Here is a 26858-nt window from a genome sequence, read left to right on the forward strand (position 1 = left end):
TTGTTTTCAGATCCTCCTGTCCTTTTTTTTTTTAAATAATAGTCTCATTTTCTCCTTATGACTTTTTTTGTTTCTTCTTTAGCCTCTTTAATGTTTATTTAGATATTTCTTATATAATTGATTGCAGACTATTCTATTATATGCAGTTTGTTGGTGGTGAATTCATTCTTAGAACATTATGTAATTTTTTATCTTTTCATGTGAATATCAGCTTTTTCTATAGGAACAGAGTGTTTTGGTCATCAGTCTTTGGCAATCTCCTTCTAGTGTGCTTTTGCATTTAGTTATGTCATCCGTATCACCACTCAGGATCAATTTCTATGTTATGATGTTCCTCATCCATAAGAGTGGTATGAATTCACTTCAGATACATAGAGGGGCTTATAATGTATTAGCAGTTTCATGGGTTTTTTCCCCATCTACCAAAACTCTTGGAAGGAAACAAATTCCCTTATTGCCTCCATGGGATAAAAAGTGTGCTTGTCTTTCTTCTACTCGCCCTTCGGAGAATCTCATGGCTTCAACTACCATCTATATGCTGAAAACATCCCAAACTTTTTTCCTACATACCGAAAATCCAACATAACTGAAATACAAATTATGAGGTTCTCACAAATTAACTGTTTCTTCTCCAAGATCGTTAACCTGGCTAATGGCATCATTATCCATTCAACTGCTGCTTTGTTTTTTTCCTTTTTTTTTTTTTTTTTTTGAGAGAGAGAGAGCAGGATTGAAAGATTGGGGGTGGGCAGGTGGTGGCAAAGGAAGATGGAGAGAGAGAATCTTAAGCAGGCTCCATCCTCAGGCTCCATCTGTCAGTCTCACAACCCTGAGATCATGACCTGAGGCCAAATCAAGAGTTGGATGCTTAACCAACTGAGCCACCCAGATGCCCTCACTGAGCTTCTTAAACATCAACTATTAGAACAACATGAATCAGCTACATCTCCAAATTTTCTTTCATGCTCAGCTGACATCAAAGCCATGAATCAGTTCCATTTGGTATACTTATGAAATGTCTCTGAATTAGTTCTCCCTTTAGAATGGCTCCTGCTCCTGCTGTGTTCAGGCCATTATCTCTTCTCTACTCTGTTTCCATACCATTAATACTAAGATGGAGTCCACATTCCACTGTGGCTCCTTACTAATAATTCCTGCTTTCAAACTTTTCATTATACCTAGCCTACAGAAAATGATTCAAGGGACTACGTTCTCAATTCTCTCAAAGATGTTACCTAGTTAGAACCATTCTAGATGCACAGGAGACTAGTTAATTCATTACATATAATGGATGCTTTAAGGCATCCACTGAAAAGGGATGCTGGGAGATTTCTAAATTCCTTAGCATTAAATATAAAAGTTCCACAATCCAATTTCACTTATTGCACCAGTATTTTCACTTATTTTCTATAAATAAAGTCTATGTCAGCAAAAATTCTATTAATATTCCCTGAAAGAACAATTACTTCTCAGTCTTCTGGCTCTTTCATAGGAATGATAACCCCTACATAGAGAACTATTATTATACAAAAACTATAAGGTCTTTATACATGCTTAGCATATATCCCCTCAATTCCCCCCTTACACTATGTATATACCTTTGTAAGAGTCTTTATAAAGTCTCTATTATATCACGTGTTTTCTTAGAAGTGCCTGTCTCTCTCATTTGACTCTGAAGTTACTGAGGGGAAGAAGTCATTTTTATACAACCAGGGTCTAACAAAGGACTTGAAAATCATATGATTAGAGAAGCCAGGAAGATAATATAAAGAATGGAGCTGGAGAGTGGAAAACTGTAGGAAGTCAGCGGACAGTGTCAGACTGCATACACCTTATAAGGCAGCCCTGCTCAGATTTAGATTTTTGCCCCTTTTTGTAGAAATGTTGGCCCAGCTTAACATATTTTGTGATTTTTCCAAGAGAATCATGGGATTAATATTAAGTTATAAAATCTCCCTATTTTTAAATATTTGCAATAAATAATTTGGGCTACAAGACTAGGCCATCTATGGAAAAGTTGTTGTAATGAAACCTCTTCATGTCGTAAATACACAGATAAATTATGGCATACAGTGATCAGATTTTTTAAAAAAACATTTTATTTATTTATTTGACAAACAGAGATCACATATAGGCAGAGAGGCAGGCAGAGAGAGAGAGGGGGAAGCGGGCTCCCCGCCAAGCAGAGAGCCTGATGTGGGGCTCGATCCCAGGATCCTGGGATCATGACCTGAGCCAAAGGCAGAGGCTTTAACCCACTGAGCCACCCAGGCACCCCTACAGTGATCAATTTAACACAAGGATAAAGAGAGGCATAACTGGGAAGTATATGTTCCACTATCTTTCTTAAAACTCTCTTTGCATTAGTGAGCTTTTTGTAGGAACTCAAAGATGTCAGAACTTCTGAAGAGGATCTAGAGCACTGGCAGCCTGTATTTCAGATTAGGGAAGGGTTCATATGCTTTGGCAATCAGACTTAAATGATGAAGGTTCACATTTTATTTTAAATGGATAATATACAGAGCATCCATATAGACACCACCATGTTCAAATGTTGGATGTTTTGCTTATAACTATTTGTTTATTTGACTACAAAGCTCTGCTTTTTTTTTTCCATTTAGTATAATCAACACTGATGCCTGATCACAGTATTAACCACCTTTCTGACCAAAGTTAAATATATAAGCACACTGTCTTCTTCTTGAAATAACAGGACACACACATCTATTTTATTTGTAATATCCTCCCAAATTATATTACCCTTTATGAGGAAATCAAGACATGTAAACATTATCACATCTCTTACCTCAAAATCAACATCTGCACAACAGCTGCATACAACACATGGACCAGTAATTTTTAGTACATCCTCTCTCCTCTCATTTTGAATTGTAAACCTGGGCAGGCACGGATGCCAGTTCTGAATAACATAACCTATAGGTACACCGGGAGGAGCATAGATTGCTATCTACAAAAGCAAAAGAATATATATAAATCATAATAATTATAATGTCTAGTAATCACTCATTTACTGAATACTTTTGAAGTGTAAGACACTGTTTTAAGCACTAATTTTTAACACATCCCTACAAGGTTGGTACTATTATCTATATTATAGAGAAAGTAACTGAGGCACAGAGAGGTGAATTAACTTGCATCAGATTCCCAACCTCAAAAAAGAAAAATGAGGTAAAAACTTGGGCAGGTTGCATGCATCGTTTCCACTCTTAAGCTTTGCTCCACTCGCCTTTGTACATTTTTTATTCTTCATATTTATAAAAATGTATAAATTGTTAAGGAACTCTTTTCTTAAACTTTTTAAAAAACAGTGTTTAGATGTAGGAACACAGCTCAGAACAGTGGGGCAATTTCTAAATATAAGTAGCAGTGGTGCCAAAATGGAAAGAAAATGAAGCCTGGAACCTTGGCTCTGCTACTTAGCTAGGTGACCTTGAAAGTGCCTTAGTGTGGTCTTTTTTACAATAGTGCATTATATGTTAATATACGCTTTATATTATAGAGCACATTCTATGAAACTCTTAGTTTTTCTCAGATATTCCTTGATGAATATTACTATATATAACCTAAATGATATGGAAAATAAATAATTCAGCATGAACAACTTCAGTTATCTTTTTAAAATATGTACAGTATTAGATTTCAAATATTCATGTGTTTGTAACTGTGTCTGTCATGCTTGCACAGCTCCCTCTCTGGAATGACTGAGTGGGCCCAACAGGGCTGGTTTCAGGCCAATGGAAATATATGCAAAAATCAACTTCCCTTTAAACTCTCTGTGCCCCAGCATCTCCTCTGAGATCCACATTCTGTATTAGTGGGCTGCCAAGTAAATAAAATGGATACCTGGTCTTTATGGAGTTAAAGGTATTCATAACTACTGTATACATCTTATGAGGGCTCAAATACATTCACAATTTTTATAGATATATAAAAAAAAAAAACAGGCATTGAAATTTTTCAGAGCTGTCCCTTCTGTGAGGTTGGCCCACACTATGAGATGAACACATATAAGATATTCTAGGATATTCTCTATGGTATCACTGTTCTGGCTTTGGCCAGGCTCTTCATGTTCATTGTAGGTAATGGATTTGACCAAGGTGCCCTACCTTCTCAGCTCTCCATGAAGATCAAGAAACCCTGTCTCTGAGATTTCTGATCTCAACCCCATGAGACACACTACTCATGGCCATGGGGCTAACTGTTCATTGTTTTTCACTGCCTTTCTTGGACAATTTACTCTCAAGTATACACTAAGAGCTTATGGACCAATCTTCCTTTAAATCTCATTTGATTACATAATCCAATGAAAGGGTAAAAAATCTTGCTGAACTACTTTACAAATGACCCTGGTAATTGCTCACTGACCTCCTGAAGGCAGCAAGGGAAACAACAGCTGTCACACTTTAGTGGTCTCTCCAGAGTTATAACTTCTCGGCCCATATTATCAAGAATTCTCATGGTAAATGGCCTAGAAGCCCCACAGCAATTTCGGGTACAGAAATCCGTATCCTCTGCTGCAAAGTAAATCCTCTGTCCAAAGCTGTTCTTAATTTCATATTTGTTATTAGTTTCAAAACCTGTTAAAACTACAAACATAAAAGGGGAATCATTATGACCATTATGCTAAAAGAATACTGAATCTATCCTAAGATACTATAATGTGCATTTATGCCATTTTTAGACAATACTTCAAGTAACCCAGGGAGAAAGAAAAGAAAAGGTGTTTAAAGATGATCTAGATAGAGGATAAATGGGAAAGGGAAAGAAGAAGGAAAAGGTTTTAAGGCATAGAGAAATTAAGAGTCCCTATGTGAGACATGGAAAACAAAACAACTCATATATCTTTCTAATTCTGTAGACTCATGTCAGAAAGTCAGACTGCTGCTGAGGGGTGGTGCGATGCTGTAGATGGTCTTAGTTGTGCTGGGTGTATGGAGAAAATATCCACTTGCTTGGTATAATTTCCATATATTCAGTTATGTAGGAGAATGTAGGATGGTTGCTATGTTTATACTCTATGAAATATTCTATCAAATCAATTTTTTTATATATGATATTCATGGTTTATATTTTTGCATTCTGTGAGGGAAGGTAATGAGAAGGCTTATTCTTAATGCATACACATAGAAAGGGAAGCTGAAAATGGAAGATGAATTAGAACATCGCATTAGACCCAGAGCACCCTTGTTTAACTCAGCAGTAGTTGTTCAGAAATGGGAGATGGGTACTAGACAATGGGAAGAGGTCCTTAGCAACCAAGGCTGCAACTCATAGGCTATCTAGACCACTGGCATCCTAAGTAAGCTCTGTACTCTAGAGGGGGCTATCTCTGCACAGGGAGGCAGAGGTATGCTAAATGCTGATGCCCATTTGATAGCTTACCAATTCAGTTCCCATACTAAACCACACATTGCAAATGTCTCCTTGCTTAGAGCCAGAAAGGAACAATTAATGGTCCCACTAGTCTATAGTCCCTGTTAATGTGTGTCATGGGATGTCAGAGCCACCAAAATAATGAATGATTAAAAGATAAATATGGGACAAAAAACACTCCCTAATGTCTATCTGACTTTTAGTCAGGTAGAGATGTTCTTCATAAATTCTATCACCATGACCTCCCTGTATACCTTTGCTCTGGCTCAAACAGGCTTTGGGCTCTTTCTTTAAAAGAACCACCCTTGACCTCAACATCTGACAGTCACATGTTTTGTGAGAAAAAAATTAAACTGATGCATAACAGGGACTCTATTATCTAAGTGTTTCATTAAGTAGTTTAATCTCAAAATTCTTCAGCTGGTTTATCTGTAAAATGAGGTCAATGGTTTTACACAATTTCTAAGTTACCTTCTAGTTACTCAAAAAAAATAAGAATAAAACAAAATAACTCTATGATTACCATAGCGCTATTCTAAGAAAGTAGGCCTCCAGGCCTGCTGACCAGCATCCTCCAACACTGCATTAACTCTGTACCCAAGGTGACAACCCATAGCTCACACAACAAAGGTTTTACAGGGCTCATATGAACTCCAAAACATACTCATCCAAATTGAAGAAGTTTACTTGCTTTTTAAATGTACTAAGGTAACTGAACTAGTGCATTTGGTTCTGTGTCAATATCAAGATCATCATAGGCTGGGAAGAAAACAGCTGAAGTCACTTCTAGAGAGAAGTGGGATAAAAGTAAGTTTTGATCAGTTTCCTTCTAAGTCAGGGTCTGTAACATGAGGACAGATGCTCAGAGTAATAGTATTTTACTAGAAATGAGCTACTGATAATTACCATAATTTCATTATCATGGCGACATTTATAAATAACCAGATTTAACTTTTCCACATCAGTGAAAGTGTTACATTTGTGGTTGCTGATATGCCCTTATCTGTATAAATATCTCATTCTAGAAATATCAATACAATGAATACATACCTTCCAGAAGCTCAACTTGCTGATGAACCAGTATCTGATCTATCTATTATAGCAAAAACAAACAATTAAGCTATAAGTATATTGCCATGGTTTTTACACCAACCAAATTAATGTTAGTGCTTTTATATTTTAAGGAATGTATATAATCAATTATCAGTATTTATCCGTATTTAGTAATAGAATATCTAACTTCTAAACTTTCATACTTAAAAAAGTATAAAATTAAAGTTAATATTATCTTTAACTGAAAAACAATCTACTGAATGTGTTCACTATTAATGTGGGCAAATTCAGGTCAAATAAAATCGACTCACACTAGAATCCCTCTAACAATTTTTTTTTAAAAATTTCCTTCTTGAAAAGACTTAGGAAATATTAAGACTCTATTTGAAAAGCTTATTTGAAAAGCTTATTTCTGGATCTAAAAAAATTTTTTTTCGAAGTGTGCTTGATACCATCTTTTGGAGCAGGTAATAACTTCCTCTATATATTCTGTAAAGCCTTGATTTTAAAAAGAATCTGTTCAAGGTATTTGTCAGAGAATGTATGAACTACTAAAAGTTCTTACAATACATGCTGCCCGAGTGCACTGTGGGAAATTAGTACATGGAGTACAAGAGAGCCAATTCATTTGCTGAAAACTGGTTGGTTACCACAGGAATATATTTATTTGTTTATTGATCAGAGACATAAAATTTCATATTCCTGCTCTACCTACCAGATTTCCAACACTGGGCAAATAATAACCCTCATACTAATCCTCATTGCTAGGATATGGTAACATGCGGTACACTAAAATCCAGGATTTTTTTTTTCTTACTGGTGGCATTAATAAAATTGGATCTTCCAAAGAACAAAGCATCATAAAATACAGTTTTATTACTTATAATAAAAAGTATATCATGTTGTACACAAAATATTAATCCTTTGTTGTTGGTTTCACTTATTGACACTCAACACCAAATTTAGTTTAGTGTTTATTTTCACCTTCCAGAAAGTTACTTGGTGCTGAGATTAAAGATACTGAGATCCAGCACCAAGGTTCCAGAAGTAAGAAGCCATTCCCACTTCCTTAGTGTTTTGGCTCCGAGTCAATTATATAATTTCTCTGGACTTCAGTTTCCTCTTCTGTAAAATGATGATAATTATAGCACCTATATTTCATAAAGCTTCTAAAAGGATTAAGTAAGTCATTACATGTGTTATACTTAAAAACGTGGAAATAGTGCTTAATAAAGGTTTGTTATTGGCCATTATCACAGATTATAGTAAAAAATCAAAGAAAACACAATTTTTAAGACATTTGCACTTTGCTTTAAAAGCAAACTTCACTTGGAAGAAGTATCGTAACTTGTTAGTATAAAATGTTTTACCATTTCAGACTTCTGTGAATTAGTCATTTCTTAATTTCATTAAGTAAACTATAGGTACAGTTTTATTTTTTATGAGTGTTTCATTTATTTGAAATTACCTGACTTAAATATTCCAATCCAGGTGGACAATCTATTGGAGGTGGTGGTGCTGGCATCCATGGTATCCCTGCAGGTCCACCTGGCTGACTGTACACAGGCTGGTGTTGGACAGGAAAGCCTACCGGACCAGCACCTGAATAACCAGCTGGTGGAATTGAGTAGCCAGCCTGGGGGCCAGGGTAGCCAGGCTGGGGGCCAGGGTAGCCAGGTTGGGGGCCAGGGTAGCCAGGCTGGGGGCCAGGGTAGCCAGGTTGGGGGCCAGGGTAGCCAGGCTGGGGACCAGGGTAGCCAGGCTGGGGGGTAGGGTAGCCAGTGTGCTCTGGAGGTCCTGAAATATAAACAGATGAAATAATTTATAACTGCACAGAAAATGAAACATGAATTCTTTTGGGATTACTCAACTGAAATTTCAGCCCAGAAATCCTGTTTCTATGAAGCTTAAAGTTTATATTTTTATCTTCTATCAATTTTTCAATGAGATATTTGTGGTTTCATATCCCCTCCCATAGGGCTCAGGACTGTGAATAGAGTTGGCCCAAGCCTTATTCACTGTTCAAAACTCAGTTGAAAATAGTCTTGAAACCTAAGAAAGTGAGGAAAATTAACAACGATCTAGAGTCACCTACAAAAAGATTCTGGAATGCCTTAATAGAAAAGAGAGATGGCATTGCGTCAAAGGCCCAAAATAAAGGCTTTGAGTTAGCATTACTAAAACCAAAGGACTTTATAAAAATATGAGTTCTGGAGTTGTAGGAGACAGTACCTCCCTTATGTAAAGAACTACGGGTGGTTTTTCCCCCTCAGGGAATATCTGGCAAAGTCTGGAGACATTTTTGGTTGTTTCGGCTGGAACACAGGGTGATAGTGGCATCTGGTAGACAGGCCAGTGATGATGCTAAATATTTCCTGAAATACCAGAACAGTACCCTGAAAATAAAGAATTGTAAATCCCAAAATATTATAGTGCTGCTGTTGAGATACTCTGGTATAGAGGTAAAAACATGTTATTTCCAGTATTGTCCAGGTGCTTATCTGGGTTAACAATTGGCCTGAACTTTAAACTCACATTACATTCCTATCCTAAGACCTCCTACATGAAAAAAAAAATCCATTATGATAGGTTACAAATTTAGATTTCAAAACTTACTGCTCTCAGCACTCTAAAAAATACAATTTGAGAACCAAGGAAGGTAAAAAGCTACAACAGGCAATTTATAAATACTTTTAAAAAATCACTGATAGCAAAATACACCATTACAAAAATATTTGGAAGAGAGACTAAATTTCATATTCATACTTTTTTTTTATAAATTTTTTTTTAAGATTTTATTTATTTATTTGACAGAGAGAAATCACAAGTAGACGGAGAGGCAGGCAGAGAGAGAGAGAGGAGGAAGCAGGCTCCCTGCTGAGCAGAGAGCCCGATGCAGGACTCGATCCCAGGACCCTGAGATCATGACCTGAGCCAAAGGCAGCGGCTTAACCCACTGAGCCACCCAGGCACCCCATCATATTCATACTTTTTAAATATAGTTTTTATAGTTTATTCCTTCTTAGAATAAATAAATATTTACCAATGTTCTACAATGTGACTGGCTTTGTTCTAGAATCAGAGGACACAGCTATCAACAAGGTAACCCATCCTCAGGATGATTATAGGCAACTTTTGGGAAAACAAAAATAAATTATTTTTAAAAGATTTCAGATGGAACTCATAGAGAAAATGCATGGTGGAGAGAGAAAGGTATCAACTAGTTATTTTAGATAGGAGGGGAAAAAAAAAAGGTCTGTTGAGATCTAGAATATGAGAAAGGAAAAGCTTTGTATAAAGACCTGGTGAGAAAGGTTCAAGAGGAAGGAAAACCAAACGTAAAAATCTTAGACTTTAAGAATGAATTTGGCATGTTTGAGAAAGAGAGAAACATCATAAAGAAGAGGAAGAATAGAATCTGTTGTCAGTGAAGAAGTAGGAGCAGTTCATCTAGAAAACCCATTCATAAGAAGTTTCGATTTTATTCCAAGTGTGACTGACAGGACTTTGAGGATTTTAAACAGACAAGAGAATTCCATAATCTGATTTATATCTTACAAAGTTTTTAGGAATGCTGAGCACGGGGATTTAAAAATGAGAAATGCAGATGAAATCCCTGTCCTCATTGCCTAAGGGGAATATAATCTTATATTATCTTTTACTTATATTATCCTTTACTTATCTTATCCTTTACTTTATTATCCTTTACTTAATATAATCTTATATTATCCTTTATCTTATATTATCCTTTACTTTACTTAAAGTATCCTTTACTTATATTATTTATATTATTATATATTATTATACATATATATTACTTATTTTATTTATATTATTTACTTAATCTTATATTATCCTTATATTATCCTTTACTCTAGAGATCCGTAAAACTAGTATGATCAATTGATTAACGAGAGTGGAAGGCAAGCTCCTTGAAAGAAGGGACCAGTTTTTTATAACTATATACGCCAAAACAAAGTGTTGGGATGGGGAGAGAGAAGAGGAAGGAGTTGGGACATCTTCCCTGAGGACTGCCTTTCAGCTGAGATCTAAAGGATACAAAGGAGTTGAGTGATCAGGGGCACAGGGAAAAAGGTTTCACAGAGAAGCCCTGGGATAGTAACACATCTGTAAAAAGGCATGTTGGTTTGAATAGCAGAGAGTCAGGCTTAAGAGACAGTCAAAGAGAAGACAGGGGAGCCCCTCAGGTCTAGTGAACCAAATTAAGCATTTTGGCTTCTATCATAAAAGCAACAAGCACCAGCTTGCATATATGAGGAATTTGAAAGGCAATGTGCAGGAGATAAACCATAAGAGACTCTTAATCTCACAAAACAAACTGAGGATTGGGGCGGGGGAGGGAGAAGGTTGTTGGGTTATGGACATTGGGGATGGTATGTGCTATGGTGAGTGTGTGAAGTGTGTAGGCCTGATGATTCACAGACCTGTACCCTGGGGCTAATAATACATTAAATGTTAATTTAAAAAAAGCAACAAGCCAATGATGTACATATTGAATACAGTCCATAATATGAACAGATAAGCATTTTTAAAGATCACTGGCTACAATGCAAAGATCAGACCACAGGCAAACCAAATGGGGATACATGAGTTAATAGGTTACATTATTAGCATTATTTCAATCTTCTTGAGACTCTTGGAGAGAATAGCTGATTATTTCCCAAATCAATGAATTAAGCATACAGAATTACCTGAAATTTGGGTAATATTTTCATTTGTATGAAGTCCAATTGATTTAATATATTATTAGTATAATAGTCAACTAATATTAAATCACTTACTATTTGTAAATCTTTGTACCAGGTGTTTTACATATACTTTCATTCAATCTCCAAACTAAACTGAATTGGTGAATATTAGACCCAGTTTATAGAGAAGAACTGAGTCTTAGAGGTTTAACAACTGGTTTGAATCACTGCACAACTATGAAGTATAAAAGCCAGAACTTGAAGCCTCAGACAGCCTCTCTATATCTTTCCCCCACCTGCATAAGGAGGGTGATTAATAACAACCTTATAAGGTTGAGAATTAAATGAGTTACTCCACATTACACACAGTGAGCTCTCAATTTTAAACCATCGCTACTGTTAGCATCATTATCATATTAAGACCGGCACTATAGGGAAAAAAAAAAAAAAAAAAGACCGGCACTATATGTGGCCTTAGGACTTGAGAAATAAAGTTAAGCTATTTTTCTTACAAACTCTTGTCTGATTATAACTGAATTTAATTATGTATCACCTACTTTTAATTAGCTGTGGGGTGGATTAAATCATTCTCCAAGTACCTTGGATACATACTGCAGCTTGTTAATAATTCTTCAAACAATCGCCATATAAGAATTTAGAGCAGTGGTTCTCAGCCCTGGCTGCATATTAGAATTACCTGGGGAATTAAAGAAATTACTAACCCTGGGTCCCACTACCTGAGCTTCTGCTTTAATTTTCCTGGGATAGTTCACTGGTAGAGTGTTTTTAAGAACTTCCATGTACAACTTAAGTGCAGGCACTCTTGAGAACTATATCTTAGAGATTTTCTAGCTCCCATTCTTAAAACTGCAAACATCTGGATGAGATCCAAGCCCTGCTGGGAAATTTCTGGCTAGACAATTAACCAGGCCATTTAATTCCCAAGCAGATTTATTTGCTCAGAGTAGAAAACAAAATAGATACACCCTTCTGCCCAAACATGATCCCTTTTGGTCCTAAATCCCCAGGATGGTCTCTCAAGATGGTAGTAGTCAGACTACTTGCAAATTTGGGTGCACCATGATCTTTGCCATTTAGTAAAGTTCCAATAATTTTGATAACTGTATTTGTCTAACTGATAATCCCTGAAGTCATCTATTTGTTGGTTCAAAGGGAAAAATGTACTCCCTAGTATGGAGTGATAGGATTCAACTGCTTTTCTTAGGTGCAAAGCATGATTCAAGATGCATACAAAAGCAAAGCTTTCATATATGTTATGAGATGAAAACGAGAATTATCCCCATGCAGCTGCATTTTTAATACTTACAGCTTCCAGTTTTAAGTTCTTTTCTGTGATTCTCACTGTACACAAGTACTCTCAACTAATACCTGACTCAAAAATATCCAAGGATAAATTTCCTAAATATGATTACATGATGAAAATTTTCAGAACAAATGAAGAATCAATTAAATCTCTCACTTTAAATGTGTATTTTGGGGTTTAATTTATGTGCAGACTTTATTTGCTAAATGTAACCTCTCTATTTTTTATTGACTCTATATCTTTACTATCCTGTATAAGTAAGAATTACTTTGATGATATTTATGATACTACATAGTCAAGCAAAATAATCAAGAACTAGGCTGCCAATTTTATTATTGCACTTTTAGTAAAAGACATTACTAAAATATACATACAGAAGTAGACACATAGATACATACATGCTTTGGGGAGTATCAGTAATTGAAAAATGGGGGGTTATTCTTTTTTTTTATGATTTTATTTATTTACTTGACAGACAGAGATCACAAGTAGGCAGAGAGGCAGGCAGAGAGAGAGAGGAGGAGGCAGGCTCCCTGCTGAGCAGAGAGCCCAATGCAGGGCTCAATCCGAGGACCCTGGGATCATGACCTGAGCTGAAGGCAGAGGCTTAACCCACCGAGTCACTAAGGCGCCCCTGGGGTTTTTATTCTTTAAACAAGTGTCTTACCTTGGAATGCTGCTGAAGGATATTCAGGGGGATGTCCAGGTGGTAAATTTATTCCTGGATAAGGAGCCCTCATTTGCCCATCTACAATTCAGGGAGAGGTAAAACATATACCTTCTTTAATAAAATATATGTCAGAAAGAAAAATATATTGTCCTTAGGCAATTTTCATTTATATGATCCTGTGCTGTACTAAAATTGATAAAGTGAATTCTTCACTTAACTACAACAAGCTATGCTTGCTATCAGACTTAATTTGCAGTAAAATCCTGTTTCAAACAAATTTCTTTTTTGATAAAATGAGATGGCTGGGTTGCTGGGGCTGAATTTCTGGTTCTCAAATACTCTGATGAATGTTCACTTCCATATTTTGATTCCATTAGTAGTAGGAAAACAGTGTTTTAAAACCACATGCAGACAGTGAAGAAAGATGTAGGGATTGTAATGGAAAGATTATGGATGATTTCAAAGATATCTAAATTACTGCTACAAGAATTATTTTTTAAAGATGTAAAATAATGCATACATGTTTAAATATCCTTTTAACGCTTACTCTGCAACTCCCCCAATAAGGTTGAACCACAGGAAATTCCTAATATTTGACTGATTATGGACTACGAAAATCATAACTGACTGAATTACAAAAAACTAACATATTAAACTATGTTGAGTATTTTTAATCATTCTTCATATTTGTGTTTTCTTGTCACTTATTTAGTAGTGACCCCAATCAGACAAGAAATATTTGTTGAACACCTCCTGTACGGCCTCTGAGTTGACCTCTGAGGCGATACTGACTCTTTTTTTTTTTTAAAGATTTTATTTATTTACTTGACAGAGAGAGATCACAAGCAGGCAGAAAAGCAGGCAGAGAGAGAGGAGGTAGCAGGCTCCCCACTGAAAAGAGAGCCCGAAGTGGGGCTCGATGCCAGGACCCTGGGATCATGACCCGAGCCGAAGGCAGAGGCCTTAACCCACTGAGCCACCTAGGCGCCCCACTGCCCCTGTCTTCATGCAACTTATGGTCTAGTAGACACTACACTTATACCATGTTTCATTATGGCTTGCTAACTCTAAATTCAAAATAGTTTCTAACCAAATGATGAGGGCATGGCATTAATACAGGAGAAAAAGTAAGTTGAACTTTCAATCTGATATATTTCCTATATCCTTCTTTACCACAGGTCTTCAAAGACCACTCAACTCATTTGGTTTCAGTAGGAAAGCTGGATTGTGAGCCACCCTTCTCCATTTAATTGGCTTCATAATAACTTCAGTAGAATGGAGTCCATAGAGACTGTGCAAATTCAGGTAACAAAGAATCCTCTACGTGCATCAGGGCTTTTCCCTGAACAAATAGTGGGACATAACCCAATTTATTATAGATCTCTGAAATAGTGCAGGTCTTTCCATCCCAACCATTCCCTAGTTTGTTGGCTTTAAGGGTTGGCCTACCTCCTAGTTCTCTAGCTCTCAAGGCCCTGCCCACAGCCCCCACTCCCAACCTGAGTGAGATCACACTTACCAGATCTCAAGAAAACACACTGCAAGTGTGACTAACAGATCTACTCTTGAATGATAGGTCACATTTTGGCACCTCTTAATAGGTAACAGTGTTTGAACAACAGTAAATACATATACATATCTAGGAGCAGAAATTCATATAAAGGGAAAACAAGCAAATGGGGAAGAGATCAAGTAGACCAAAGGGAATATGACTGATGAATGGATTTCTGCATTTGGGAAATGGAACTTAAAATAACTTACAGATATCATAGGGCTGTCATATTATCATAAAGAAATTTTATTTTTACTTCTATATATATTCACATATATACATACATACATTTTATTCCTATTATGCACACTTAAACACACACACAATTACATATATGAAGATGAAGAGTTAAAAGGTGACTATGACCTTGGCCAAAAGAATGCTTCTAAAATGATCTAAAGCATCCTAGTGCTGCAGCAGATATGGCAGTGTAATACTGTATCAATTTACATTTAAAAAGCCTTGAGTTGGGGCACCTGGGTGGCTCAGTGGGTTAAAGCTTCTGCTTTCGGCTCAGGTCATGATTCCAGAGGCCCTGCATCTGGCTCTCTGCTCAGCGGGGAGCCTGCTTCCTCCTCTCTCTCTCTCTCTCTCTCTCTGCTTGCTTCTCTGCCTACTTATGATCTCTGTCTGTCAAATGAATAAATAAAATCTTAAAAAAAAAAGCTTTGAGTTTTTGTAAGTAAAATTAAATTAATATAGCAAACATTAAGAGAAGAAAAGAAACTTCATGAAGGAAAGCTGAGGTTTCTAGTCCTACAGAGTTTTTAATATATCTAGCAAAGTTGACATTGTGGTGAAAGATAAATATCTCTTTGGTAGCTAAACAAAAATAAACAGAATATAAACCTTCTCACAAAACAGGATTTTGTTTTTCATACTTTTCCCCACGTGGGGCTTGATCCCATGACCCTGAGATCATGACCTGAGCTGAAATTCAGAGTTGGCTGTTTAACTGATTGAGCCACCCAGGTGCCCCTAGAATTTCCTTGATAGTAAAAAGCCATAACATAATGATTTTTATTTATTTAAACCTGCCCACATGTGTCTGTTATGAAATACAGAGCAAGCATATATAAGAAAATTTTATTACAATAGACTGACATATTAAATCTATTATCTGTTAATTTGAATTGAATAATGTTAATGCATATAAAATGCACATAAAAAGGCAAAAACTGAACTAGATGGAAGATAGTGTAAATTATATACCATATTTCCCAGTAAGACTAAAATTCCTTAGGCTTACCTAAGGTTTTTTAAATATTTTTACAGGAAAAATTCGAGGTAGTGGATCTGTGTGTACTTTGTCTCTATGTCAAAATAATGAACTAACTAGACTCTGGGTTCAAAGCACAAACAAAACAAAACAAATTTTATCTTTTCAGAAAGTGTATAAAACATTATGACAAAGAACATACTAACAACAGATTTAACATTATAAAATGAAAGTAAACACCTAAATTACTTACTTTGTTTTTCCATGATTTAGAAAGTTCTGAAAAAGAAGACCTGATATTATTACATTGTTTACAAATTTATAGTTCAAATATGACAGTTGAAACAAAATATTCTGAAACTAAACATACACATAAGATATTCATCTATTCATCTCGTCTACCAGAATGGTCATTTGAACCCTTTGGTCTTGATCCCATTCCCCACTGATGCAGTTCTGAGTACAACTTAAGAAGTTATGGGTCACCCCAGGATGGTGAACATTTTCTATAAACCTTTGTGGGGAGAGGGTCTTATAAGGCAGAAAGCCAAAAGGAAAACACTATGATCTTAGGATCTCATATTGCATCCAAGTTAAACTCCAAAACTGGAGCTTTTGAATCTACACAAAAGAAATGTGTGATCTAGCACCCAGCCTTAGGGTTGGGCTCTAAACATGCTTTACCAGGACAGGTTAGCTATCAGATTACACTACTGCAGGTATCTCTGGATTCCAAGTTCTGTGGATAATTTCTGCCCATCTTGAATAGTAAATCTGCAAAGGCCTGACCCTTTGTTGTATGTTTCAAGATATACTTTTAGCCAGAGAACCCACTTTCAGGGGTTGTCATAGTTGTGGCATCACAACAATACAACCAAAATTTTGTGTTTGGTTATTTCTACAGAAAATAATAATAATGATAATGATAATAAGAATAAGAATAAATACTACAACACAATGCACTCAGTACTTCCATCTTTCAGTTCTTTGATTCCCCCTGATCTCTCCACTTAAAATCCGAATCCCCTTTCTGCCTGCTAATTACAATTAACCCATAAGGCAAAACCTCCTATCCAGAGATCCAAGGAAAGGAAAATAATAGACTCTAAAGCAGAACTTATTTGTCTGTATTTGTTCTTTTCTTTCCTACTTGGTTACATTATTTTGAGTCTTAAACTACAGACTTGTGAAAATGAGTCCCTGATGGCAAAACTACTATAGAACAAAATCTGGGTCCACACTATGCTGTAGGTTTTAGAATTTTTGCAATTACACAGTACCTCAAGCATGAAAAATGGTATGTCATAAGTTCAGATACAAAATGTTAAGTGACAAGTTGTAGCTGTATGTGTGCCAGGTAAAATAAAGAACTTGTGGAGTAAGGATGATACTCATCATGTCACCCTGTCCACTCTTGTTTGCTTTTGATTTTTTCAAACTTAAGGGTCTGTTAGCAAGAGGTAATGTCACTCAGTTTTGGAAATGACTAAGCTGAGTCCTGGGTGAATTAATTAATTAGTTAATTAACACAGTAACTTTTAAATAATGTCCCCACTACTCTTACTAAGAAACAAATCCTTGAAAAACTTCCAAGAAAAAGAACACCGTATTCATCCTGTACTAAAAGACATAAAAGTTTCTAAGGAAGTCATATATATTGTACCACTGGAATCTTAATCACCTCAGGACAAATATATAACTTCAAATTATAATCTGATTACTACACACTTCTTCCTAATTCTGTTAAATGAGAGCTTCTGAGGAGATTCGTGCATCATATACTATAGTTATGTAAGTGTATGTATGGTAAAATTATTCTATCAGACACCATAAGACCCACTGCTGCTCTGGACTATTTGAAAATTATAAACCTCTTCCATTAGAGAAGAGAAATAATGCAAGTGACATCAGTCATGGCTCCATAACTCATACTACAGTGAAATCCTTGACCCATATCTTGGAGTCCTGAAATTTCTATCTTATTGCTTTAAAATATAGTAATGTACAATCTGGAATCCAAGGAAGCATCCCTAATTTGGAACATCTAAGACTACTATGCTTATAAAGTAGGCATAAAGTAGATTTGAATTATTTATTCATATTTGCTTCTTAATTGTTTAAGAACAAAGAAGTTAACATTTTTCTGAGTTCCAAGATGTGGATATATGTTCTGCATTATTTTAGCAAAAATGTTACTGCTCTAAAGACAGTGACAGAATTCTATGTCCCTAACTTCCTTTGAATCTGAGAGCCAAAGCAAGTCTAAAATCAACCAGGCCATGGGTGGGGGGCTTGGGGAAAACTGAGGCATTATAGACAGAGAATAGTAGAAGTCCAGTGGCTAGAAGGAACTTTACTCATTTAAGGAAATGAAAGCTTTGTGGGTTACAGAAAAAAGAGAGGAAGAGGTCATCAGACATTAGGATAGAGAAGTGTATGGGGACAGTTCATAGCCTTTAATATCTCTCTACCTGAATTCTGTGCTCTCAAAGGCCAGAAGATGGCCTGTCTAGTACAGCACAAGGCACTTCACGGGTGCTTGTTGACTGAACAAGGAGTGTACAGTATTATTTCACTCCTTTTGGTCATAAGGAACAGCTCCCTTACAAATGTGAAGGGTGCTTAGTCTCTGATCCAGCCTCTTATTTTTACATGCCACTTTTCTATCCAGCTGCAGAAATCTGCTCATTTCCCTTTTCATTTATTCTTCATTCCTTGCGTCTATTCAGTGTTCAAAGCCTCACAGTCATACTCTAGGACATGCTATGAAGAGAAAGTTCTGCGGTTAAGAAAGTTCAACAATAAAAAAGGAAATCATGAATCCCTTGACTATTCCACTAAATGACACTTGTACTAATGTTTCTCACATTGCTAAACTAGGAGAAACAAGGCCTGCCTGTTCCTGAAACTGGGAAGTAGCCATTGTAGGACGTCCAGGAATAGCTGCATAAATAAAACCACATGGAAATCAGATAGTAATCTTGGAGAAGCAGGAATTTTACTATTAAATATATTAAAAGCTAACCCTACTGAGTACTTGGGGCAGTGCTAGATACAACAACAGCTTTACACTAATATATATCACACTCCAACGCTTGTAACTCCTTTTGGATCTTTACACAATTTCAAAGACAAGGATGAAGGTGAAGAAACTGATTCTGAGGCCACAGAAATTAAGTAGTAGAGGCAGGATTCAATCAGACAGGTGGACTCCAGAGCTAAAAGTTGTAGCCTCTAAGCTGCAAACCACTGCTTTCTTTACAATTCATCTGGTGTTCCAGAGTGGCTAGCACACTTTGGGGGGGGGGGTCCATCCATACACGTAATTAATACTTACTGTTAAACGACAGCTGAGAGGGTCTAGTAATCATCCCTTCTAATTCCACCCGTCCCCTCCCCTCCCAGTAAGTGGCGGATACCCAGAGCTCCGGCTCTTGCCGGGTTCCTCAGCGCGGCGGAGAGGTGAAGAGTACTAAGCCGGCGCTGAGCCTGCAAGGAAGTCTGGGCAGGAAACATCTGACGGGCCAGAGGGGTCCCACGCGAGTCGCCCTTCTGCTTCCGGGGTAGTTCCCTGGGGCCTCCGGGACCCTGACTGCCACTCACCCAGCCGGCACTAACCCAACCCGCTAGCCCTCGTGCCCCGGCCCCCGCCAGCAGCCCGCCAGCAGCCCCCGCCAGCAGCCCGCCAGCAGCCCCCGCCAGCAGCCCGCCAGCAGCCCCCGCCAGCAGCCCGCCAGCAGCCCCCGCCAGCAGCCCGCCAGCAACCCCCCCAGCGCCCCGCACCCTGCCCGGGAGCCCGCGCGTCTCCCGCGCTCGGTGCGCGCCCACCTGTGGCTGTCGCCGTGCTGATGCCGCCGCCAGGCGAACTACGGGAACCTCTGAGCGACCTCGGTGCCGAGAAACTCTCCCGGTTTCGTTTCCTGGTTCCTCCCCGGTCCCCGAGCGCCCGCGTGCCTGCTGGAGGGCGCGATAGCTGCGGGCGCCGGCTGCGGGCGAGGCTGCCCCGCCTCCTCTCTTGTTCTCCACAGAGACTTCAAGGTTAGTTCTGCGGCGAACGAAGCTCAACAACGAACTGGACGTGGACGCCAGCTAGAGCTTAAGAGTCATCATCAGGGATGTGGCCGCCCTCGGGGTGAGGTCGTGGGCACTAAATTCTCAGAAACTTCCGTTTTTCTGGCTTTAACCTCCATCCCTTAGATTTCTATCGCTCTCAAGGCTTGAGAGCGGTGGTGGTTCAGAGTACAACTGAGGCGGGCTCAAGTTTGTTTTTCTTCACGGTGGTGTTTCTCTTCAGCTCTCTTCGTCTGGGTCTCCCTGCTTCTCCGTCACTCGCACGTTCTCATTCTGTCTCGGTCTTTCCCTCTCCTTCTCCCTCATTCTCCACCAAACGCTGTTAACAACTTCTAAAAGTCAAACTGACTAGACGTGCTTAGAATGTTTAATTTTTCTCCCCGGACTGGCAAACACGCTCCGTAAATGTTTGTTAGAGCGAACTGAAGGATTCATTGATATTTTTTTTTTTCTTTAAAATATCTTTTTTGTGAATGTAACACAGGATCTTCCAACCAATAAAGCTGAATAGGGAACAAGCACAATGTGCCTTCTGCACCTCCCCTCCCCTTTTCTTACTCTGACACTGGCCGCAGTGAAGAAACACGGGAGAGGAAGGAAGAGGGGGTGGGATGGGAAGAGAATAGAAAATGAAACTGAGAAAGAAGTAAAAAGGGAAGAGGAGGAGGCCAGCCACTTAGGTTTGAATCCCTTCTCATCTCTGTGACTGCAAATTAAAATCCCCGTGCCCCTTTTTTAAATATGTCAAATGAGGGTATATATTAGTAGTATCTATCTCATAAAATTAAAGTTAAAATATGTAAAAAGTTTAGAGTGATGTCTGCCATGGAGTAAGCACTCAATAAATATCATTATATACGCAAATGTATATATACCCTGTACATAGTGTTTCTTTCCATAAAGAAGATTGTTTCACAAAGAGTGTTCTCTGGTGCATTTTTTTTTTCTCTTTTAGTATGCATTTTAGAAATCTCCTTACCTCTAGTACAGAACGGTCTCATTGATCTGATCATCTGGGTGTAGTTTATTTCCTTTTTAATAATTAGAAATTTTGCTGTAGTCATCATCCTTGCGCATATCCTTGTGTTTACACTGTAGAAAACCCCATCATTCTATGCTGCCAATGAAGTATGAAAATGCTTGTGGTGGTGGATACTCCAGGGATATTTATTTTTGTTTTCTATCCAGTTTCATACTCAAAATAAGCAAGCTTCTTTCTTGCTGTCCTTTTCTTCATGATAATGTGTAGGATTTTTAAATTTTGCACCTTGGTTGTGGCTCTTTGTGATTCAGCCTTCTTATTTAAGCTATTTAAGGTTATTTTTAGCCAAAAGCATTGTATGGCTGAAGATCTTAAATGTATTTTTTCTAAAATTCTCCTCATTGCTCTAAGCTCTGTTTTCTTTTCTAGACTAAGTGCTATAGACATTAGCTCCATGAGGCCTGCAGTCCCAAGGACAACTGATTTAGTAGAAGCATCAGGAGAAGGTCCTGACATCTGGGTGCTTCAAGTTTATTTACATTAGGACAAAACTTTCTGTGTTGAGATATCAACCTTGGCAAAGATTTTTAGTTTTCCAGTTAGATTACCAAACACAAATTCTTTAGTTGTCAACATTGGGCCATACTATTTGGGAGAATGCTGGTGGCGCTATCAACCTTCATCTCCAAACTTCAATGACACAACAGAAAGCTTTTTTTTTTTCTTTTTTCCTTTTTATATGATGGACCAACCAAATGGAAGTGTTCCCCTTTGGTGCAGTGGGGCCTCTGCTTTATAGCTTGACTGAAGGACCCAGGCTAATGGCAGCACTGGTATCTTTAGTATATAGCTTCTGAGATTTTTCTGGGCTTTGATATTGAGTCTGCAGAGAGAAGAAAGGAGAAGTTGGTTGTACCTGGGAAGTCTTTATGGGCCAGGCCTGGAATTGACACATATCATTTCTGGTAACATTTCCTTGGTTAGAACTTAGTTGAACCGCCACACTGAAATGAAAAACAAGCTGGGAAATGCTATCCGGTGTCTTCCCAGAAAGATAAGGAAATGAATCTGTTACTAAGCAAAAAACGTTTGTATCATTTTGTACAGATTCTTACTAAAGATAAAAGCAGCCCAAAGTTCCTCCTTAACAAACTACATTGCCAGATGTATGGTCACAGCTGTTTACAAAATCTTAAATTCTGTTACCTTACTAACAATATTTTTTATTGAAAAACACAAATATTTTTATTTGTATTGAGAATCACTCCAAATGAGTCAGGTTTGATCATCAATACTCATATTTTTCCAGTCCCACTGAAAAGAGAAATGGGCATTTTAAAGGTAAAAATGTATATGACTGAGTCTATCAAGATTTTCCAAGCAGCTCTTATAACAGGAAAATGGGATATTCACCCAGAAATAAGAGTTCTGTAATGGCTTTCTATACAAAAAGATGTTGCAGCTAGATTTTTTTTTTTTTTAAAGATTTTATTTATTTATTTGTCAGAGAGAGAGCGAGTGAGAGCACAGGCAGACAGAGTGGAAGGAAGAGTCAGAGGGAGAAGCAGGCTCCCTGCGGAGCAAGGAGCCCGATGTGGGACTCGATCCCTGGACGCTGGGATCATGACCTGAGCCGAAGGCAGCTGCTTAACCAACTGAGCCACCCAGGCGTCCCTGCAGCTAGATTTTAAAAGAACAGTAGAAGATAGCCATGAGCATAAGGCTGGGACATATGCAAAGTGAGGTCATGGTGTCTTTTAGGAGTACAAGTTGTTAAGTACGCTACATTGTAAGAGGGGACAGTTTAGGGAGTTGAGCTCTTGATGTTGATGCAGAGACAATGACCTGTTCATCAAAATTTGCATTTTCTTTTTCTTGGGATGGAATTGTTGCTGCTTAACCAACTGAGTGCTCAGCTAACATGTGGCCGTGTGGCAGAATTGCAGCCAATAGTTGTGAAAAGAAACAAGTTTATTACTTCTAAGCCAAGGTTCTTAAGAAGTAGGTGAGCCTTCATCATGCTCTTTCCCTTTCATTGGCTTGATTCTAAAGATGATGAGACTCTGTGAAATGGTGGAGCCACAAAGCAGAAGGATCTTGTGGCCCTGAAACACCACATGAATAAAAGCTTCCCACAGACTAGAAACTCCCACCTTGATAAGTAGGGAAGAAAGAGCCTTGTATTGAGAAAGGCATTGAAATAGGTTAGAGCAGTTATGATTACCTAAACTAATCAATCCTGGGGAAGGTAGGCAGGGACCACAAGTAAAAGCTCATACACTATGCTCAAGAGATTGGGTTTGATATTGGAGAGTAGGTTGATAACACAACTTTAAATATGAAAAGGACACTGTTAGGTTCTTGTTTTAGAAAAACTAAACTAGGTGGATTTGTAGGATAGGAGAAACAAGGGTAGCATTTTAGTGACAATTCCAGACATAAAATAATACAATGCTGAGAAATATAGTGAGGTAGTGTTTAGTGAAATTAGAAAGGAGGGAATGTATTCCAGGGATAGAAAGAAGGAAAAAAAAGAAAAAAGGAAGACTAATTTGTGCTTGGTGAGATTTTGGGTAGGGAAAGGGAAAATAATTATTTTAAGAATGTTTTTGTGGTGCCTGGGTGGCACAGTTGGTTAACTGTCTGACTCTTGGCTTCAGCTCAGGTTGTAATCTCAGGGTTGTGAGATCGAGCCTCAGGTCCACTTCTGTGCTCAGCATGGAGTCTGCTTAAGGCTCTCTCACCCTCTCCTGCCGCCCTTCTCCTCAGTGCTCCCTCTCTCTTTCTCAAATAACTCAATCTTTTTTTTTTTTTTTAAGCAAGAATGTTTTAATCTTGAACAATTGAATGGACAGTAGTACACACATATAGATAGGTATCACAGAATGAGATTAGGATAGAGACCAGTTAAATTAGCTTAGTTTGAGATGCCTATGAGACAAAATGGAGACAACTGATAGATGATTAAGATATCCCTACTTACCTGTGAGAGAAACAGAAATATGCACGGTAATCAAATTATTGAAACCAGTAGACCCATACCATTGAAACTGCAGCATGAGGAATGAGTCAGGCATGGAGATAAATGACACCAATATTTAAAGAGCATGGAGTTTTGATCCTTTCACTGACAAAAGAAAAAAATGAAAGGGAAGACTAAGAGGGAAAATAGAAGGGTGGTATTTCCAAAACTGAAGTGGAAGAGACTTTTAATGAAGAAATAATCAAAGGTGTCACCAGCTGCAGGAAGGAAAAGAAGTTTCAGTTGTAGTGGCCAAGTGCTATGTATAAGTCACAAGATCATGCTTTTTGGTTTGTACCCAATGACAAGAAAGAGTGCTTGCTTACACATAGCTTGTGGTTAAACACAATGTCTAATCTATTGTGCCTTCCACCTCCCCAGTTCTAGTTGGAAAGGGAGGTCATTAAACAGAAAATATATCCCATCATTTTATGCCACCATCTAAAGCCTAGTTGCTGGATATAACCGCAATGGAAAGAAAATAGGATCTCACCCCATAGTTCCAGGTCCCTCAAATGTAGTAGTTCTCATTCTTTTTTAGGCAGAAAACAGAGAGAGACAGAGACTGGTGTGGGTGGGGATCCTGTGTTTTTAGTGGGCAGAGTGAGCGTGCCCACACTGCAGTATTCAGGTTGCCCTGGAAGGGTCACAGAGCCAAATCTTTTCACAAGTTTTACCACTTGTAGCTATGGTTTATTAGTTACCATCTGATAAGCTTACCTCTCTTAGTATTTCACTTTGCACACATCAGACAATTTTCACTTACTCAAAATCCAAATGAACAAAACAAAACAAAACAAAATGATTGAATTGAAGGCCTAAAGTTTCTACTTGTTTAGCCAATATCAAACGACTGTCTAAAGAGAGGACTTATTATCAGGTTTAAAAGGGAAAGCCAGAAAAATCTAACCGCAAAATAGGTTTTTTGTTTTGTTTTGGCTTTAAGTTAAAGATTTAATAGTCTTCATAGAGTCTAAAATTTAAAAGGCCATTACCATTCTTAGCAAGGACAACTTCATTGGAATGGTAGAAGTGGAAACCATATCTCAGTGATTTGCAGAGTAAAAGAGAAGACAATAAAATATAAACAATAAGTTTAGGGTTTAAAAAACAAAAACTACAATTACTGCTAACCATGCTTAAAAGTAATTGTGATCAAATATCAAGATTATTAACTATGAGGATGTAATAAGAGACCTAAAGGAGGGTCAGGTTCATTGGACTAAACCTTTGTTAGTTGAAAGCGTAAACTTTCTCAGGAGCAAAAACAAGAGAAGAGACATTTTTATGAAACTCTAGGAACAATTTGAAACCCTATTAACTGAAGAACTTAATATTCAGATTATAAGCGTTCATGCTTATGAAGTACAAATATTTGGTTACTGAGTCAGAGGCTGAACTTGCATGTCATACTTTTTTATGAGTGTCAAATGTAAACAAAACAAAGGAAGACATTACAAATAGAGACCAGCAGAAGGTCAACAGTGCCTTCAACTCTTCAGTAGGTCATTATAATAAGTCTATCCTATGTCAGCCTGAGTTTGGCATATAGATTATATATTAAAAAGGTCAATGGGGGGACGCCTGGGTGGCTCAGGTCATGATCCCAGCGCCTGGGATCGAGTCCCACATTGGGCTCCTTGCTCAGCAGGGAGCCTCCTTCTCCCTCTGCCTCTGCCTGCCATTCTGTCTGCCTGTGCTCGCTCGCTCTCTCCCCCTTCTCTCTCTGATAAATAAATAAATTCTTAAAAAAAAAAAAAGTCAATGGATAAAACCTCAATTACTTAATTACACTGCGTCATGTTTGCCTTCTGCTTGGTCTCTCATGTCCCTTTACTACTTATTTGTACTACCTACAGTCAAGTTACCAGTGGAATCAACATTGATAACAAGTAGTAACAAGGCAACCACGTATCATGGTTTTTGTTGGAGATTAGTTTTACTTTCCCCAGTTCAGTACTGGCGGTGATTCAACATTTTAACGATATATATATATATATATATATATATATATATATATATATATTTTTTTTTTTTTTAGTTTTATTTATTTGAGAGAGAGACACAGTGAGAGAGCATGAGAGGGGAGGACAGAGGGAGAGGCAGACTCCCCATAGACCTGAGCCGAAGGCAGTCGCTTAACCAACTGAGCCACCCAGGCGCCCCCATTTTAACTATATTTTTAAAAGAAGAACACTTTAAACTTGATCTTTCCAAAAATAATATGATGCTATGTCTTTTGTAGAAAAAGGAAGAAATTGTTTGTTATTTGATGTTCAGTGTAGGCTTGTAAATTCAGATGGTGAACTAAATTCAATTGCAAGGCAATGTTTTAAATTCATACCAGAGAAGGAATTACATTTATTTTTTTGGTCATATATTCATCTGTAAAGAGATAATAGTGAAGAAAATTTTTCTTAGACATGTGTGATAACTTAAATATAGTGATATTTTAAGGAATGCAATTGTACTTATTAGCCTGGTAAAGAGATTCCAAACCATTCCTTCATTGAGTATTGAATTTCTAATTCATTCTTTAGACTTACAGGGTTAATGCACATTGGAGCATTAAGCAGGTGGGTTTAATCTGGGTTGTGTAGGTGAGGAATTCAAACAAACAAGGATAGATGTTAGATTTTTAAAAGCTAATATTGGAAGGAAATCTTTTAAATGGATTTAAATATTCACTTATCCCTTTTTTCTTTCAAATAATTTTATGAAGCTAAATTATCAGGTAAATTTCAGGGTCAATGAGCTTGATAATTTTAATTCATCAATTAATACATCTTGCTAAAAAACTTTTCAAAAGGATTGTATCAAATTTGCTTCCACCTGAACATTTGTTTGAATTTCTACTTACAG

The 26858-nt window shown here is 37.6% G+C and overlaps 1 protein-coding gene and 1 long non-coding RNA gene across 5 annotated transcripts in view; one reads left to right on the top strand and one right to left on the bottom strand.

Moving 5' to 3' along the window:
* PLSCR1 (phospholipid scramblase 1) overlaps nt 1-19887 on the bottom strand; it is a 31763-nt gene extending 11876 nt beyond the window's left edge. Inside the window, exons 1-7 of one of the 3 annotated variants that reach the window (XM_045088487.1) lie at nt 19750-19887; nt 16175-16200; nt 13148-13228; nt 7916-8244; nt 6445-6487; nt 4387-4607; nt 2807-2968 (exon numbers count right to left, since the gene is read on the bottom strand). In XM_045088487.1, coding sequence (XP_044944422.1) covers nt 2807-2968; nt 4387-4607; nt 6445-6487; nt 7916-8244; nt 13148-13228; nt 16175-16187 — 849 coding nt within the window. In that variant the 5' untranslated portion in view covers nt 16188-16200; nt 19750-19887. Of the gene's footprint in view, nt 1-2806; nt 2969-4386; nt 4608-6444; nt 6488-7915; nt 8245-13147; nt 13229-16174; nt 16201-19258; nt 19377-19749 lie in introns of those variants that run through there. The other 2 variants (XM_045088488.1, XM_045088489.1) reach the window with 2 other exon arrangements.
* Nucleotides 19831-26858, top strand: part of LOC106006006 — a 30460-nt gene continuing 23432 nt past the window's right edge. Inside the window, exon 1 of one of the 2 annotated variants that reach the window (XR_006609114.1) lies at nt 19831-19959. This is a non-coding gene — a long non-coding RNA (uncharacterized LOC106006006). Of the gene's footprint in view, nt 20054-26858 lie in introns of both variants that reach the window. The other variant, XR_006609115.1, reaches the window with a different exon arrangement.

This window comes from Mustela putorius, unplaced genomic scaffold, assembly GCF_011764305.1.
Source record: "Mustela putorius furo isolate JIRA1106 unplaced genomic scaffold, ASM1176430v1.1 tig00003834_pilon_pilon_pilon, whole genome shotgun sequence".
NCBI lineage: Eukaryota > Metazoa > Chordata > Mammalia > Carnivora > Mustelidae > Mustela > Mustela putorius.